We start from the raw sequence: 14,144 nt of genomic DNA on the forward strand, positions 1-14,144 counted from the left end.
TTTGTATTGTTACACCAAATTCATGTACAATTAACAGCCATTATGGAAAAGTGAAAGGCTTTTATACTGTACCCATACTTTACAATAAATTTTCAAAAACATATAACTATATTTAATATTTCAACTAACAATAATATTAAAAAAACAATTAATTTATGAGAACCTGTAATAGAGTCAAATATCAAAAGTAAAAGAACTAGATCATAGAACATCTAGACAAAAAACTACTGTGACTAGAGATATTCTAAGCAGCCCTCCAAGTTATAGTTATTCATTGGTTGAATTGATCACCTGTAACATTGGAATGATATATCTTATGTTTGAATGATTGAATTTAATAGAATTATGATATTGCTAACAGAATCAGTCAACAACTGAGTTTTTGTGATTAAAGCCAAACTGCATTAATTCAACTAACCAAAAATATAAACTATGAAGAAGAAAGAGATTAATTATACCTGCAACATAGTATGGCTGAGAGTGCTGCTGAAATGATGGGATAACTTCTGGTTTCATATTCTCTAACTCCAAATAATCTTGCAAAAAAATAGGGCAATAGTTATTATAAATGTTAGAATCAATAATAACATTATTCTTGTTCCCTTGGAGATAATTTAGCACATTATCAACTCTTTCTGGTTTGTGTTTCTCTGAAGATTTCACTCCTAGATGAGAGGGCAATTGCATTATTAGGTGGTTTTGATCTCTGATTATTTGGAGTTCATTGAACACTTTCTCATATTCATGGCAAATTTTTGTATATTCTCCATAAGTGCCTTGTATAGGATCTCTTTGCCTACAACATGCTTCCCATATTAAAGAATCCACAACCATTCTTCTATCTTCCACCCTAACATTCTTCACCAACTTTGTTATGTTGCTAACACCAAAAACCTTGTGAACAGCATCAAACTCACAGCTTCTACTTGATGGAAAATAAGGTGATAATATACACTTTTCATTGCATTTCTTTCTTTGATGTTTGCATGCTGCACATGCTGAATGTAGCACCTTATTGTTTCCTTGCATCCTGTAAATTCCATATATTCAAAACAGTACAGATGAGCAATAAAGAACTAATAAAATTTTAAGATAAAATAAAGTTTTGAAAAAAATGGGTGTTGTTTTATAAGTATATGTGGTAATTTAAATTGCATTCCACAACCACAATTGTGTTGTAATAATATAATTTTGAGAATCTCTATAATGATATCATAACTGTGAATGAGTACAATTTTAATTTAAGCCACTTTGTATCTGTAGTACAATATTGTTTTTCAATAAAAATACAACATATGAATTACTATAGAAGCATGTTATACTTTTATTAATGAGTTGTTACACAACTACACTTAAGTACTATTCTTTGGAAGATCCAATTATCTAATGTGGTATACAAATTATTGGATGCTAATTACAGAACCATGACATATTGTTTAAATAGTTTAACTTTCTTCTAAAACCTATATTAAATTCTCAGTGCTAGCTATAAATGGTGATTTGACTCCACAAAAAGCAAAGAAGTAGATCAGATGAACTAAAGGGTAAAGACAATATGCATATATACACTTGCTCACGAAGAGAAAACAAAAACAAATTATTAGAGGAAATATCAAGATACAAACCTCAACCAATTGTTACTTTCTTCCTGTGAATGAAAAACAATCATATGTATAAATAAGATATAATAAATAGTTATAGAATTTTTGGGTAGAGAGAGCATGAAAAGATTGTTATGATTCATGTATCTTGGAGTGATTATTATTTAAGTAGCCCATAGGAAGAATAAGATTTACAAGTAAGATTATAAAAAATAGTAAAAAGGGTGAATTCTAGATGAAATGATAAAGTGATAAAACACATTTTTTTCTGGATACAACATTGTCTTTATCGGGAAAATACAGTAATTATCAGGAATTAAGAAACCTTGAATCTTGCGCTTCTGTTTTACAAACTAATTCTGTCTTGTCATGGAAATTAGCACAACAGTAATCTCCATTTGGCTCTAGCATAGTTCGGTTATATTTAATTATATTTTGTGATTAAAAATAAAAGATGTTAAAAAAATATAATTGTAATGTTCAAGACTTAAACCTATTGAATCAAATATATAAGTTTCAGGTATTTCCTTCTTAGTCTAAATCAAATATTGTCTACATGAAATTTAGCTTGTTTAGGCTATCTTTATTGTTGAAAATGAATGATAAGAGGAATGATCCCTCTTTGATTCATCATAGTATGTTTTGTAGGATTATCATCCAAAAAAATAACATCACATTCATCAATTGATATTTTTTTAAATATGTGAATTAATTTACTTAAACAAATATGTCGAATCTTTATCATCTTTTTAGAAGATTATTTTTTCAGAAAAATAAATTAATTGTTTTATTCTTGTAAATCTATAAAATATTGTAACACAAAACAATTAAAAAAATAACCTATATATAGGAATGCAAATAAAATAAGAAATGATACGAATGGGGATTTTTTGATCAAAGAGTAAATTATACTGACATCCCTGAGTTTTAACGAAATTATATAAGTGATCCTTCATTTTTCTGCATCTACACAAACCCCTAATTTTTATACTTTTTTTACATTGATCACCCCTGTACGAGAAATAAGTGTAATCTTTTTAACAAAAAACATGATAAATGCAATTAAGTTAAACAAAACATGGTATATTGTGGAGACAAATCGAAATAGTATGAGTCAATACATCTATATTATTTTTGGTTCGTTACGATATAGTATAAGAGCAATTTAAACAATATCTCTTTAGAATTGTTGACGCATTTTGTAACAAAAAATAATGAAGATACATTGATTTGTATATTATTTGGAATTATTTCCACAATATGTCATGTTTTGTTTAACTTAATTGCATTTATCACATATTTTGTTTAAAATATTACACTTATTTTTTATGTAGAGGTGGTCAGTGTAATAAAAATATAATAAACAGAGGTTTGTGTAGGTGTAAAAAAGTGAGAAGTGATTTGTGTAATTTAATTAAAACTCAGGGATGTCTTAAAATAATTGTGAAATCAAACTAACTATGAAAATCCAAAAAATAAATACTAAAGAAGGTAATGTTTCTGATAATCCATTTTTCATGAGATGATAGTCTTTAGTCTCTATTCATAGTCTACCATTTTATAATGATAAACTATATTGGAATGAATTTATTTATGAATGATGTAGTTTAAGTGTACTTCTTTAAATAATAGAAATTAGTTTAGTACGCTATCTCTTCCTATGATTTTCACGTTACAATTTGTATTATTTTTTTACTGTTGTAGCTATCTAACATAATCCAACAATATGGAATTTTAGCAAAAATGTTCATATCTTTGGCATAATTCTTTTAAGCTCGTTATTAATTTCATGTTAGAAGGTTCAACAAATGAGTGAACAACACCTATTAATAATAGTACAACATCTATATTAATATATATATATAAACAAATAAATGAATAAGTAAAAATATATTTCATGTTAGAAGGTTCATTGGGAGTGCACATTTGTTGTCCCACACTCACTGTCACTTCATATGTTATGACCTTGTGGTTGGTTAAACAAATAAAATATATTTAAGATAAAATTTAATTTTTAAATAATTTTACAAGCAATCACAAAGTCATGACACATAGAGTGACACTAAGTATAGAATATCAGATGTGCATTCATTCATTAATACTCTCATATATAGTTTCATATACTATTTTATAATTTATTAAATTTCTTGGTATATTATCCATATCAACTGTTTTTGTCACATTATGTCAAACAACACTAGTACCTCATATTTTTATATTTTATAATAAATAGTAAAATATCAAAATCAAATTAAGTGGAAATTAACAAATTAAAAAATAACTAAGTAATAAAAACCATTTTGGTCTAACGCCACTTCAAGTTGGTTTTAATAAAACCGTCTTGCTATGTGGCTGAAGTTGGCGAAGTGTGTGTACTCGAATTTGGAAATGAACTACTCAGAAGTAGTGGTGGTCCAATATAATTACTTTTGATTAATTACTGATTGGACCAATGTGAAGATAGAGATTCAGGTGTCAAGTTAGGTGGTGGTAATATCTTTGTAGATGTTGGAAAAAATATTTTATTTAATATAGAGTGAAATATCCTAATAATACGTCTACAAGGTCATATTGAATAATATTAATTGCTATTGGACCTACAAAATCACACAAACGTTGACTGACTTTGATGTAGAGTGAAACACATGCATTGGCATGGATACAAGGTGTAATACATGCATTGGTAGAGATGTATGGTGTGACATGAGCATTAACTTGGATGCAAGGATATGAAGATTGGAGAGTTAAGCTCTTGATACCATTGTCAAGGATATTCAGACAAGTTTGCGCTGAATGAGGAGAAAGCTCTCATGTGAATGAGATGTTAAAGAGAGTTAATGTATAACAAACTGAAGTCGAATATTCACCAAGGTGAGAATTGTTATGCAAATTTCCCACAGAAGTGGAATATTCGTCTATTTCAATCAAGATCAAGATTGTTGAGATACTTAAATATGTAATTATATGAAGACTCATATTGTCTAATATTTGAGTAGATGGATCAATGTTATTAATTGGACTTAAGTCCTTGTTATTACTTCTATTATACCAATTGTAAGCACCAATTAGAAACATTCAATGAACATTGGAGCCCATTGATGTTTCAATAGCTTGTAATCTTTATTCTAGTTAGAAAAATGAAGAATGTATATTTTTTGTAGATCTTGATACATAGATGAGTACATGAATATATACAATAATAACAAGAGGTGTTGATCCTATAATTATGCTAGTCATTATAGCAATGATCCTATGATGATTACACTTGATAATGCTATTGATTACATTAAGGTAGTATGATCACATAATAGCTTAACTATAGGGATTGACTTATTCATATCATGATACTCATGATCATCCTTGATCATAGGATCCAGGAATCAGGGGATTGAGGAGTCATTCTCTAACTCCCCCTCTCAAACTAATGGCGAAGGAGTCACCCTAAGTTTGTCTCTAAATTGATTGAACCGTGTATGTATTAAGACTTTTGTGAGGCAGTCAACAATTTGATCAGATGATGGAACATATGCTACAATGACTTTGTTTTGTAATACTTGATCTCTGATATAATATACATCAATTTCAATATGCTTTGATCGAGCATACATGACTGGATTTGAAGCTAATGCCTTGACACTCAAGTTATCACACCACAATGTCGGTTTCCTTGGCTGAGGGAGTTTCAATTCAGTAAGGAATGAACGAGTCCAAGCTAGCTATTTCAGTAGCTAAGTCAACCAATGCTCTATATTATGATTCTATGCTGGACCTTGAGACTACTTTCTGCTTTCTTGAGGATCAAGAAACAAGTGTTTCTCCAAGAAAAACATATTGACTTGCCATAGACTTTCGATCATCCATACTAGTGGCCCAGTCTCCATCTGAAAATCCTGCTATGTCTAGATCAGTAGAGCATTTAATGTGTAGGCAGTAGTGAATGATGCCTTGGAGTTACCTTAAAATTCTCTTTATGCCCTGCCAGTGATCTAAAGTTGGAGAGCTCATGAATTGACTAAACTTGTTGACAGAAAAAACAATATCAAGTATTGTGTTTGTCAAATACTGTAATGCTTCTATGGCTTGTCTGAATACAGTTGGATTTTGTTGTTTCTCCCATTCAACTACAAATTGTTTGCCAGTAACGATGGGAGTTGAAGATGATGATGCACTTTCCATCTTGAATTTTCTTAGCAAATCCTTTATGTACTTTGACTGCTTTAGTATATAGCACTTGCATTTCTATGAACTTCTATGTCCAAGAAATAATGTAAGTGGCAAAGATCCTTTAGGGAGAACACAATGTTGAGTTGTTTGACAAAAGCTTCCAATAATCTGGTGTTGTTCCTTGTCACTATTATATCATCAACATATATTAGAAGAAAAGTGATATGATTTGTACGTCTTAGAGTGAAGAGTGAGCTATCACTTTTGGTGTTCTGAAAACCCAGCTCTGATACCAAGTTAGAAAAGTGAAGAATGTTAATCTTTTGTATATCTTGGTACATAGATGAATACATGAATATATACATTAATAACAAGAGGTGTTGATCTTACAATCATGCTAGTCATTATAACAATGATCCTATGATGATTACAATTGACTAATGTTATTGATTACATTAAGGTAATATGATCACATAATAGCTTAATTATAGGGATTGACTTATTCATATCATGATACTCATGATCATCCTTGATCATAGGATCCAAGAATCACGGGACTGAGGATTGATTCTCTAACTATTCCCTATTAATATATCGGCAGCGATTAGTGCTCGTGGGGATGTAGACACAAATTGGTTGAACTCGATTATCAAAATGTCTTGTTTTATTATTTTATTTATTTATTCTATGTCGTTTATTTAATTTCTTGTGATCAATATTGTATAATGGTCGCTTCTACTACACTAACATAATTCATCACTATATAGACATGACATCTTATTGATTGATGAAAGAACGAAGAAAAAAGGGAAAATGAGAAGCTCTTTTGAAATAAAGAAAGACTTGTCCAATTAATTAGAGTAATACATTGCTCATAGGAAGATATAAAATTAGCAGTGACTTGCTAAACAAATACAATCAACCAAACCTTTAGTAATATAAAGTCTCATTAAATTATTAAATTAACCAAATGATCAAATATTTATTTTCTAATAGTAGTACTTATTGACTGAGATAGTTAAAGGATGAAGGTAGACCATTGATTAATAAAAAAAATCAATTGCAAGAAAGATATGTTGGACGAGTAAGACTCCTCTCCATATGGAGAGGGGAGTGTTGTATAAAATAAAATAAAAGTATGATAAAAAGATAATTATATCCTTTTGTTTATACTTGTAAAAACCATTTTATCCTAAAATTAAGTGTAAAAATATCAATTCTCTCTCCAGTAATGGAGAGGATCCCTATTCATGTTCGTCATATTAAACACGGGAAAATGTGTAAAATTTACACTTGGACAATATATAGTCCCACCCGCCGCATCTTTATTATAAAAAAGTTCTCCCCACTTGCCAAAAAAGAAAATACCATTAACAAACTAACATGGGATGTGGATGACATGTCCCAATTTATGTCCAACTTGATGTACTAAGCTAATGAAAAAGTTCCATTTATTTAAAAAAAATTATAAAAAAAATGAATATTTTAATATTATTTCATGAACTTTGATTGATCTGATATATGTGAACAAAAAATTTATGGGACATGTGTTGTGAAATGGAATGTGTCATAGCCAATAAGAAAAAGAATGTGGCATGCCATTATACGTGAGTAATCATAACCGTGGTATATATATGCACACATGTACTCAAATCCTTACGTACATATATTCAGTTCTTCATACAGTGGAATTTAAACATGCTTTTACTATAATTGTATTATACTCTTAGCTATAAAAAATAAAGCAAAAATAAAACAAAGTATCTATGTTGTCATATTAATTGGACCCGAATCTTGGAATGACATTTCAACTATTGCCATAAAGCAATTGAAACAAAGAAAGCAAAGTTTGCAAATGGATTTGCATGAGATAGGATTTGATTCCCCATAGTTATTTTCAATGGCAGTCCTTCCCTCTTAACTACCATGAAGATTTACTTGCAAGTTGGATGAGAGTGTAATGCACTTGCAACATAAAGATCTATTTGCACAGTATATATATATTGGATTCTATATTGCATTCTTTTCTATCTACCACATAATCGATACCCCTCATATAGCTTATTTCCCCTAGATATGCTCCTCTCAATAATGCATAGGAATAAGTTAAAAGATGGGGAAAAATGTGTATACACATCACATGGGACATTATTACAACACATTAACTGTGCATGTTTAGTTTCAAATTGAGATACCCCTCAAACATAATTCTAGCAAAAATTATAACTAGTAGGTTTGGGTTGAATGTGATTTTGTAGCTACATTTTAATGTAATTTTTAAGCTTGGAATCTCATAATAAGAACACCATTTCTAGAATACCAGGAAAGAAAAGAGACATCATGTCGTCATGTCCCCTACAAGAGGTCTTACAACTAGTATATAAGGCCTTGCAACACAAGCACTATATAACTCACCATCTTGACTTACAAGCTATTTAAACTATAAACTACTACTCTAGCAACAATAAACTATTTGCTTCAGTGAGACTTCTGTAATTCATAAATCTTCTTAAAAGGTAAGTTTATATTGTTTCTATGTTTCTCATTCACATCTTAAATAATTTCTCATGCATGGAAGTTTTATACAATCTTTTCAATTTGGATCTTCTCCATTACTGGAGAGTCCATTATCATGTTGAGATTAAGACACATGACAAAAATAAAAATCCAACTATCATAATTTTAACTCATTTTTTAATAAAATAAATTATAATATGAATCACTTTGCATGCTTTTTAATAATATAAAATAGGGTTATACAAGAGGTACAAAAATCTTGAGTACACAAAGGTGTCTCATTCTCTATCCCGGATCAATAAGATATTGACACATAAATAAAAAGAAAACTTTTAAAAACAAAAAAATGATATTTTTATATTATTTATTAAAATCTGATTGGTCCATGTGATATGAGTAAAAGGTAGGGGAGTTAAGAAGGTATAACTCTTATCTGGCTGCACTAAATTGATAAAACCATAACTTATGATTTCCCACTTCACATGTTTATATTAAACAGGAAAAATGAGCTGGTCCAGAGGAGATTGGATGTGTAATGCTTGTGAGCACATAAACTTCAAGAAGAGGGATGCATGCCGAAGTTGTGAGTACCCCAAACTTGGAGGTCCTGACCCATCAAGTTATAGACCCAATGAGACTGAAACACTGCCAGGGGACTGGTTTTGCACCGGTATGAACTGTGGAGCTCACAACTATGCTAGCCGATCAAGCTGCTATAAATGTTATGCATTGAAAGATGACAGTTCTTCTGGACATGGATCTAATAATAGCAGTTTACCGCCCGGATGGAAGACCGGTGACTGGCTTTGCCCAAGGTCAGTTCACTAGACAGAGATCACTTGTCTCCGATGGTGGTCTTTTGTTCCGGTTCAGTTCACATTATCTTTATATTTTGAGTAATGAATAGTATCATTTTCTCACCTGCATTAGTTCAATAAAGAAATTGCATTCAATTTCAATTTGAAAGACCTATATCAAATGTCATAAAAGCTAAGCAATGTAATTTATTGAGTAACTGATAAAACCTGCATTTTCATGTATATGAGATACAATCTCTTTTCTTCTTCCTAGAGAAAGAGAATTATACTCACCCCTTGTACATTGATATATAGTGTCTATAGGGAATATTTGTAGGCAAAAAATAGAGGTTAATAATAGAGAATAAGGACCATGCCAATAATTGAACAACAAATACAATTTTGGTCCATAAAGAATTTAGTTAAATTGATTAAACACAATATAATACAAATAAGCATATCCAAACTTCTTCCTAAGTATTTCACCTTTTCTAATGTAACAGATATGGTTGTGGAGTGCATAATTATGCTAGCAGATCAGAATGCTTCAAATGCAAAATGCCAAGGGATTTTGGTGAGAAAAGTTCATCTTCTGAAGATATTTTCAGAAGTTTTTTTTAACTTCAATTCCATGATGCATTTTTATCATTTCTATTTCAGGTGTTGCAGACTGAGAAGAAACTTCAGAAGACAATGCAATATCATTGATTTCCCTTGACATCTTTCTTCTACAAACAACACTCTCTTGCTTAATTTCTCTATGTTAATCTCTATATTAATCATAGATAAAGGCTCTCTGTTAGAATCATGGCAAGGTTTTTCAATAGGAAGAATATCAGCTATTGTTGTTTCTTGCTAGATATGCTAACATGAATGTTATGAAATCAATATGTATTATTTTCCATAATTATCAATGATATAATTAAGCTTTAGAAGCTGCAATAACCCTTGGCTTCTGTTGGAGTGATCCAAAGAATGTTTTGCATGGTTCATAGATCAGACAGAGAATTCAGACCAAGTCATGGATCACCATGAACAATAGATTCAACAACATTATTCAAATTACAACAAAAATAAAATTAGTTCACATTCAAGGTATCTAAAGTGAGCATTTAACCTCTAAAGTGAGCAAATAGTTAAGCATGTAAGAAACCATTGCACTATATAAAAGCAGAGATGCCACAAATAAATTCGAAATAGTTGAATAAAATTGTTTTCACTAATTAATTCATTGATAGCATAAGTGTTGTGTTGATTCCTTTATGCTCCAAAATTGAGAAGTGATACTAAGTTTCAAATCATGCATAAAGTTTCATTATCTTTTTGTGATCTTCCTTCAATGACTTAATAGCAACTGGACCACATAGCATATATATGTTATTTTTTGCTCACTGTGTCCTTTTACATAGCATTCAAAATATTCTGGGCCTTCTTTAGCATTTTGTTATATGCTTTGAAGATGTTAACTGTTAAAACTAAACCCCACTTTATTGACCAGAAACTAGCCAACCAACATGCCAATTTCTGATGAGAAAAGCTCATGAATATCGACAATGACCGCCACTAAGAAGTGGAACTTAGGGACCAACGACATATTAGTCAAACAAAAAAAGTATGTCTCACATGAACTTGAAGATAACACATTTTGTCTGTTCTGCTGTGCCACTACATGCGTCATCGGTCGTGATAGGTCTAAAAAATAGTTAATTATTAATTTTTAAATTTAAATATAATTTTTTAATCAATTACAAGCTAACAATACATGCAATAATGTAACCTGTGGGATGACAAATGTGTTGCCATCATATGTTAGATTAATTTAATAATCGATGTGCCATGTGCTTGAAAGTTACTAATCTGAATGAAAGTGTCAAATGTGATGATGATGATTGACAATTAACTAATCAGATTAGTAAGGAGGTTTTGTTAACTCCCTCCCCTCTCACTTCATGGGCAATTTTCCTCTATGGTGGAGGAGTTATTTTTCTCGGATAAACTTCCGATAACTCCTCCAAACATGCATTGGAATAAAAGGGCAAATTCATTCAGATGTCAAGTGATTTCTGATTCATTTTCTATTTTAATCTAAGAAATAAAATGTAAGAATTAAGAGAGATCTTGTTGGATAAAAGGAAGTCCAGTGCAGTGTTATAAAGTGGAAAGAAGGAAATTGAGTTTCTAATCATCAAGGAACTCATAACGGGAAGGAGAAGAGGTGACAATAAAATGCAACTAGAAAGAGCAGTACCAAGTAGCACCAGGAAATAGCAATGGAACTAGGTATTCCTTAACTTCATTTTATCACACGTAAATGTCATAATGTCAACGTCTTAAATAAAGGGTTCTTATGAACCATTAAAGGCTCATGAAATTTCTATAAAAGAATTTAACAATTGGTATGAGAGCATAAGGTTAGAGACATTACGACATTTCTTGTATCTCTAGAATTAATTGGTGTATGCATGTCTTTATGTGTAAACAAAATTTTGTGAATGATTTTGTGCGAAGAATCATGAATCTATAAATCCTTTTCATGCCTGATAACCTCGCTTGGGCGAGACCATCTCGCTTGGGCGAGGGAGAAACAGTAAAACATCAAGTTTTTTGTCTCGAAATAGCGCTTGGGCGACGATCCCTCGCTTGGGCGAGACCACCTCGCTTGGGCGAGGGAGAAACAGTAAACATCAAGTTTTTTTTGGTCTTCAAATAGCGCTTGGGTGACGATCCCTCGCTTGGGCGAGGGAGAAACAGTGAGAATTATGGTTTAATTGTTTATAATGAACATTTAAAATTATGAAGCATATTATGATCACCCAAAGGTGGATCATTGCTTGTAATTAAGATTATGATGCCATAAACATAATAAATTAATTTTTTTCATTAATTATAATGCATATCTTGATCACCCAAAGGTGGATTATTGCATGTATTTAGTGACATTAAAATTTTAAAAATACTTGTTTATGCTCGTTTATCCAAAGATAATATGCATGTTTAATGAGTATGATTAATTACCCATTAAAGAACAATAATAGGCATCATTAATGAAGGTTTAGTGCATTTAAATTTTATCCAAAGATAACATGCATGTTTAAGGAGTATGATTAATTACCCATTAAAGAACAATATTAGGCATCATTAATGAAGGTTTAGTCATTTAAATTTTATCCAAAGATAAATTAAGTGCATGAATAAAAGTATAGTTTGAATCCATAAAGGTTTATTCAAAGCATTAAAGAGTGAACATGTCTTTTTTCAGCTTCATTCAATACTTTTGCCTTAGGCAACGGATGTGTCAAGTTCAATGGACTGAATTATGTTGATTGGTCTGAATAGATCTAGTTCTCACTGGGTGTAATGGAGTTGGGCTTGGCTATCATTATGGATAGTGAACCAACCATAATTGAGACAAGCTCGGAGGCAGACAAGACTCTTTTTTAGGCTTGGGAGCGGTCAAACAGATTGAGTCTTAACTTGATGAGAATGTCAATCTCTGACAATGTCAAACCATCTATGCCTAAGACAAATAATGCAAGGGAGTTTATGAGAATGATCAAGGAGTACTCCCAATCAGACATTACTGATAAGTCTGTGGTGGGAAACCTCATAACATAGTTGACGACCAAGAAGTTTGATTGGTCGCAACTAGGGGTGGCAATACGGGCCAGCCCAGCCTGACCCGCCTTTAGCCCGTCAGAATATGGGCTGGCTCGGCCCGGCCCTTATTGTTAAAATGGCTCAAAATGCCAGTCCGACCCATATTTGGCAGGGCTCGCAGGCCAGCGGGCTGGCCCGTTTTGTTTTTTTTTAAACACACATTAAATCTTTTAGACAAAAATAAATGATTCAAATAATTCATAAATGTCTTTTAAAACAAAAAATCACAAAAGACACAATCTCATAATAATATATTGCATTAGTACAAAACTTGTAAATTCTAAACAATAAACCACCATAGTCTTAAACTTTAGACTCATAGTTCACAATAGAGCTTATAACTCCTAAGTTTTAAAAAGTGTATAAGAATTAAAATTATTATATTATAAATCAATCACAATAAAGTATATATATTACTCAATTTAATTTAAATTCGACTACATTCAAAATATAAATTGAAACCAGTCAAATTCAATTAATTTTCCAAATGGAATCAAAATTAGTAGTTCTGTTTAAGTTTCAAATTTTCTATTTCAATTAATTAAATGTTTAAATTTGATTCAAACACCCCTAATTGTCAATGAAACTCCATCTTTTGATAACAAGTACAATAATTGGATAAGAGTGGAGATAATAGATAAATACATAATGAGATATTAAATGTTCATTTTACAAAGAGAAATAAGAATTATATGCTTAAGGATTCAAACATAAGTTAAAATTATAAAAGTTTAATCTTAATTGCAATGAGTAACATGATAGACAAATGAACTTTAATCTTAATGTTGGCCCGGTGGGCCAGCCCGGCCCGACCCTCCATGGCCCGTCTAAAAAATGGGCTTCAAAAACGGGTTGAATACGGGCTTTTGGGCTAAAATCCCCAGCCCGACCCGCTAAAAACACCTATCCGAACAGGCTGGCCCGTTGGGCCAAGCCCATTTTGCCATCCCTAGTCGCAGCCCATTCATGATCATGTAACCAGTATGGCAAATTTGGCTGCCAAAATGAAAGGTATGGGAATGGAGGTGACACAAGCATTCTTAGTACAGTTCATCATTAACTCCCTTCCTATTGAGTATGGCCAATTCCAGATGAACTACAACACCATAAAGGAAAAATGGAATTTTCAGGAAGTAAAGGTCATGCTCGTTCAGGAGGAGGGGAGGCTAAAGAAAATTAAGAATGACTCCATTCACATGACCATTCAAGAGCCAGGTAGCACCAGCAGATTCAGACCAAGCAATAGGAACAAAGGAAAGTGGAAGGAAAAGGTCCCCATTAAAGAAGGGAAAATCCATAAAGAAATGAAGTGCTTCTTCTGTAAGAATAATGGGCACTATAAGAATGATTGCCCTAAAAGAAAGAAGTGGTTCGAAAAAAAGGTAAACATTTTGTTTCCGTTATAGAT

The 14,144-nt window shown here is 31.5% G+C and overlaps 2 protein-coding genes across 3 annotated transcripts; one reads left to right on the plus strand and one right to left on the minus strand.

Moving 5' to 3' along the window:
* LOC109354012 (LOB domain-containing protein 22-like) lies at nt 389-1,698 on the minus strand. The gene is made up of 3 exons (XM_019596369.1): nt 1,626-1,698; nt 459-1,030; nt 389-399 (listed from the first exon to the last, which is right to left on the minus strand). Exons 1-3 carry the CDS (start codon nt 1,667-1,669, stop codon nt 389-391), a joined length of 627 nt encoding a protein of 208 aa, XP_019451914.1. The 5' UTR covers nt 1,670-1,698.
* On the plus strand, nt 8,171-10,085 carry LOC109354148 (uncharacterized RNA-binding protein C17H9.04c-like). Of its 2 annotated transcripts, XM_019596498.1 has the most exons (4): nt 8,171-8,281; nt 8,782-9,097; nt 9,583-9,653; nt 9,740-10,085. In XM_019596498.1, exons 2-4 carry the CDS (start codon nt 8,787-8,789, stop codon nt 9,751-9,753), a joined length of 396 nt encoding a protein of 131 aa, XP_019452043.1. In that variant the 5' UTR covers nt 8,171-8,281; nt 8,782-8,786; the 3' UTR covers nt 9,754-10,085. The 2 variants fall into 2 exon arrangements, with proteins under 2 accessions (XP_019452043.1, XP_019452044.1); XM_019596499.1 differs by lacking the exon at nt 8,171-8,281 and having other exon boundaries at nt 8,683-9,097.

Source organism: Lupinus angustifolius, chromosome LG08 (genome assembly GCF_001865875.1).
Source record: "Lupinus angustifolius cultivar Tanjil chromosome LG08, LupAngTanjil_v1.0, whole genome shotgun sequence".
Classification (NCBI taxonomy): Eukaryota; Viridiplantae; Streptophyta; class Magnoliopsida; order Fabales; family Fabaceae; genus Lupinus; species Lupinus angustifolius.

What these genes read in the sequence shown, in the direction of transcription:
- LOC109354012 (XM_019596369.1), bottom strand. Translation starts at nt 1,669, where the DNA reads ATGATTGTTTTTCATTCACAGGAAGAAAGTAACAATTGGTTGAG. An exon ending in GAAAGTAACAATTGGTTGAG is followed by an intron (nt 1,031 to 1,625) that starts GTTTGTATCTTG and finishes TGGAATTTACAG; the next exon opens with GATGCAAGGAAACAATAAGG.
- LOC109354148 (XM_019596498.1), top strand. Translation starts at nt 8,787, where the DNA reads ATGAGCTGGTCCAGAGGAGATTGGATGTGTAATGCTTGTGAGCACATA. An exon ending in GGTGACTGGCTTTGCCCAAG is followed by an intron (nt 9,098 to 9,582) that starts GTCAGTTCACTA and finishes CTAATGTAACAG; the next exon opens with ATATGGTTGTGGAGTGCATA.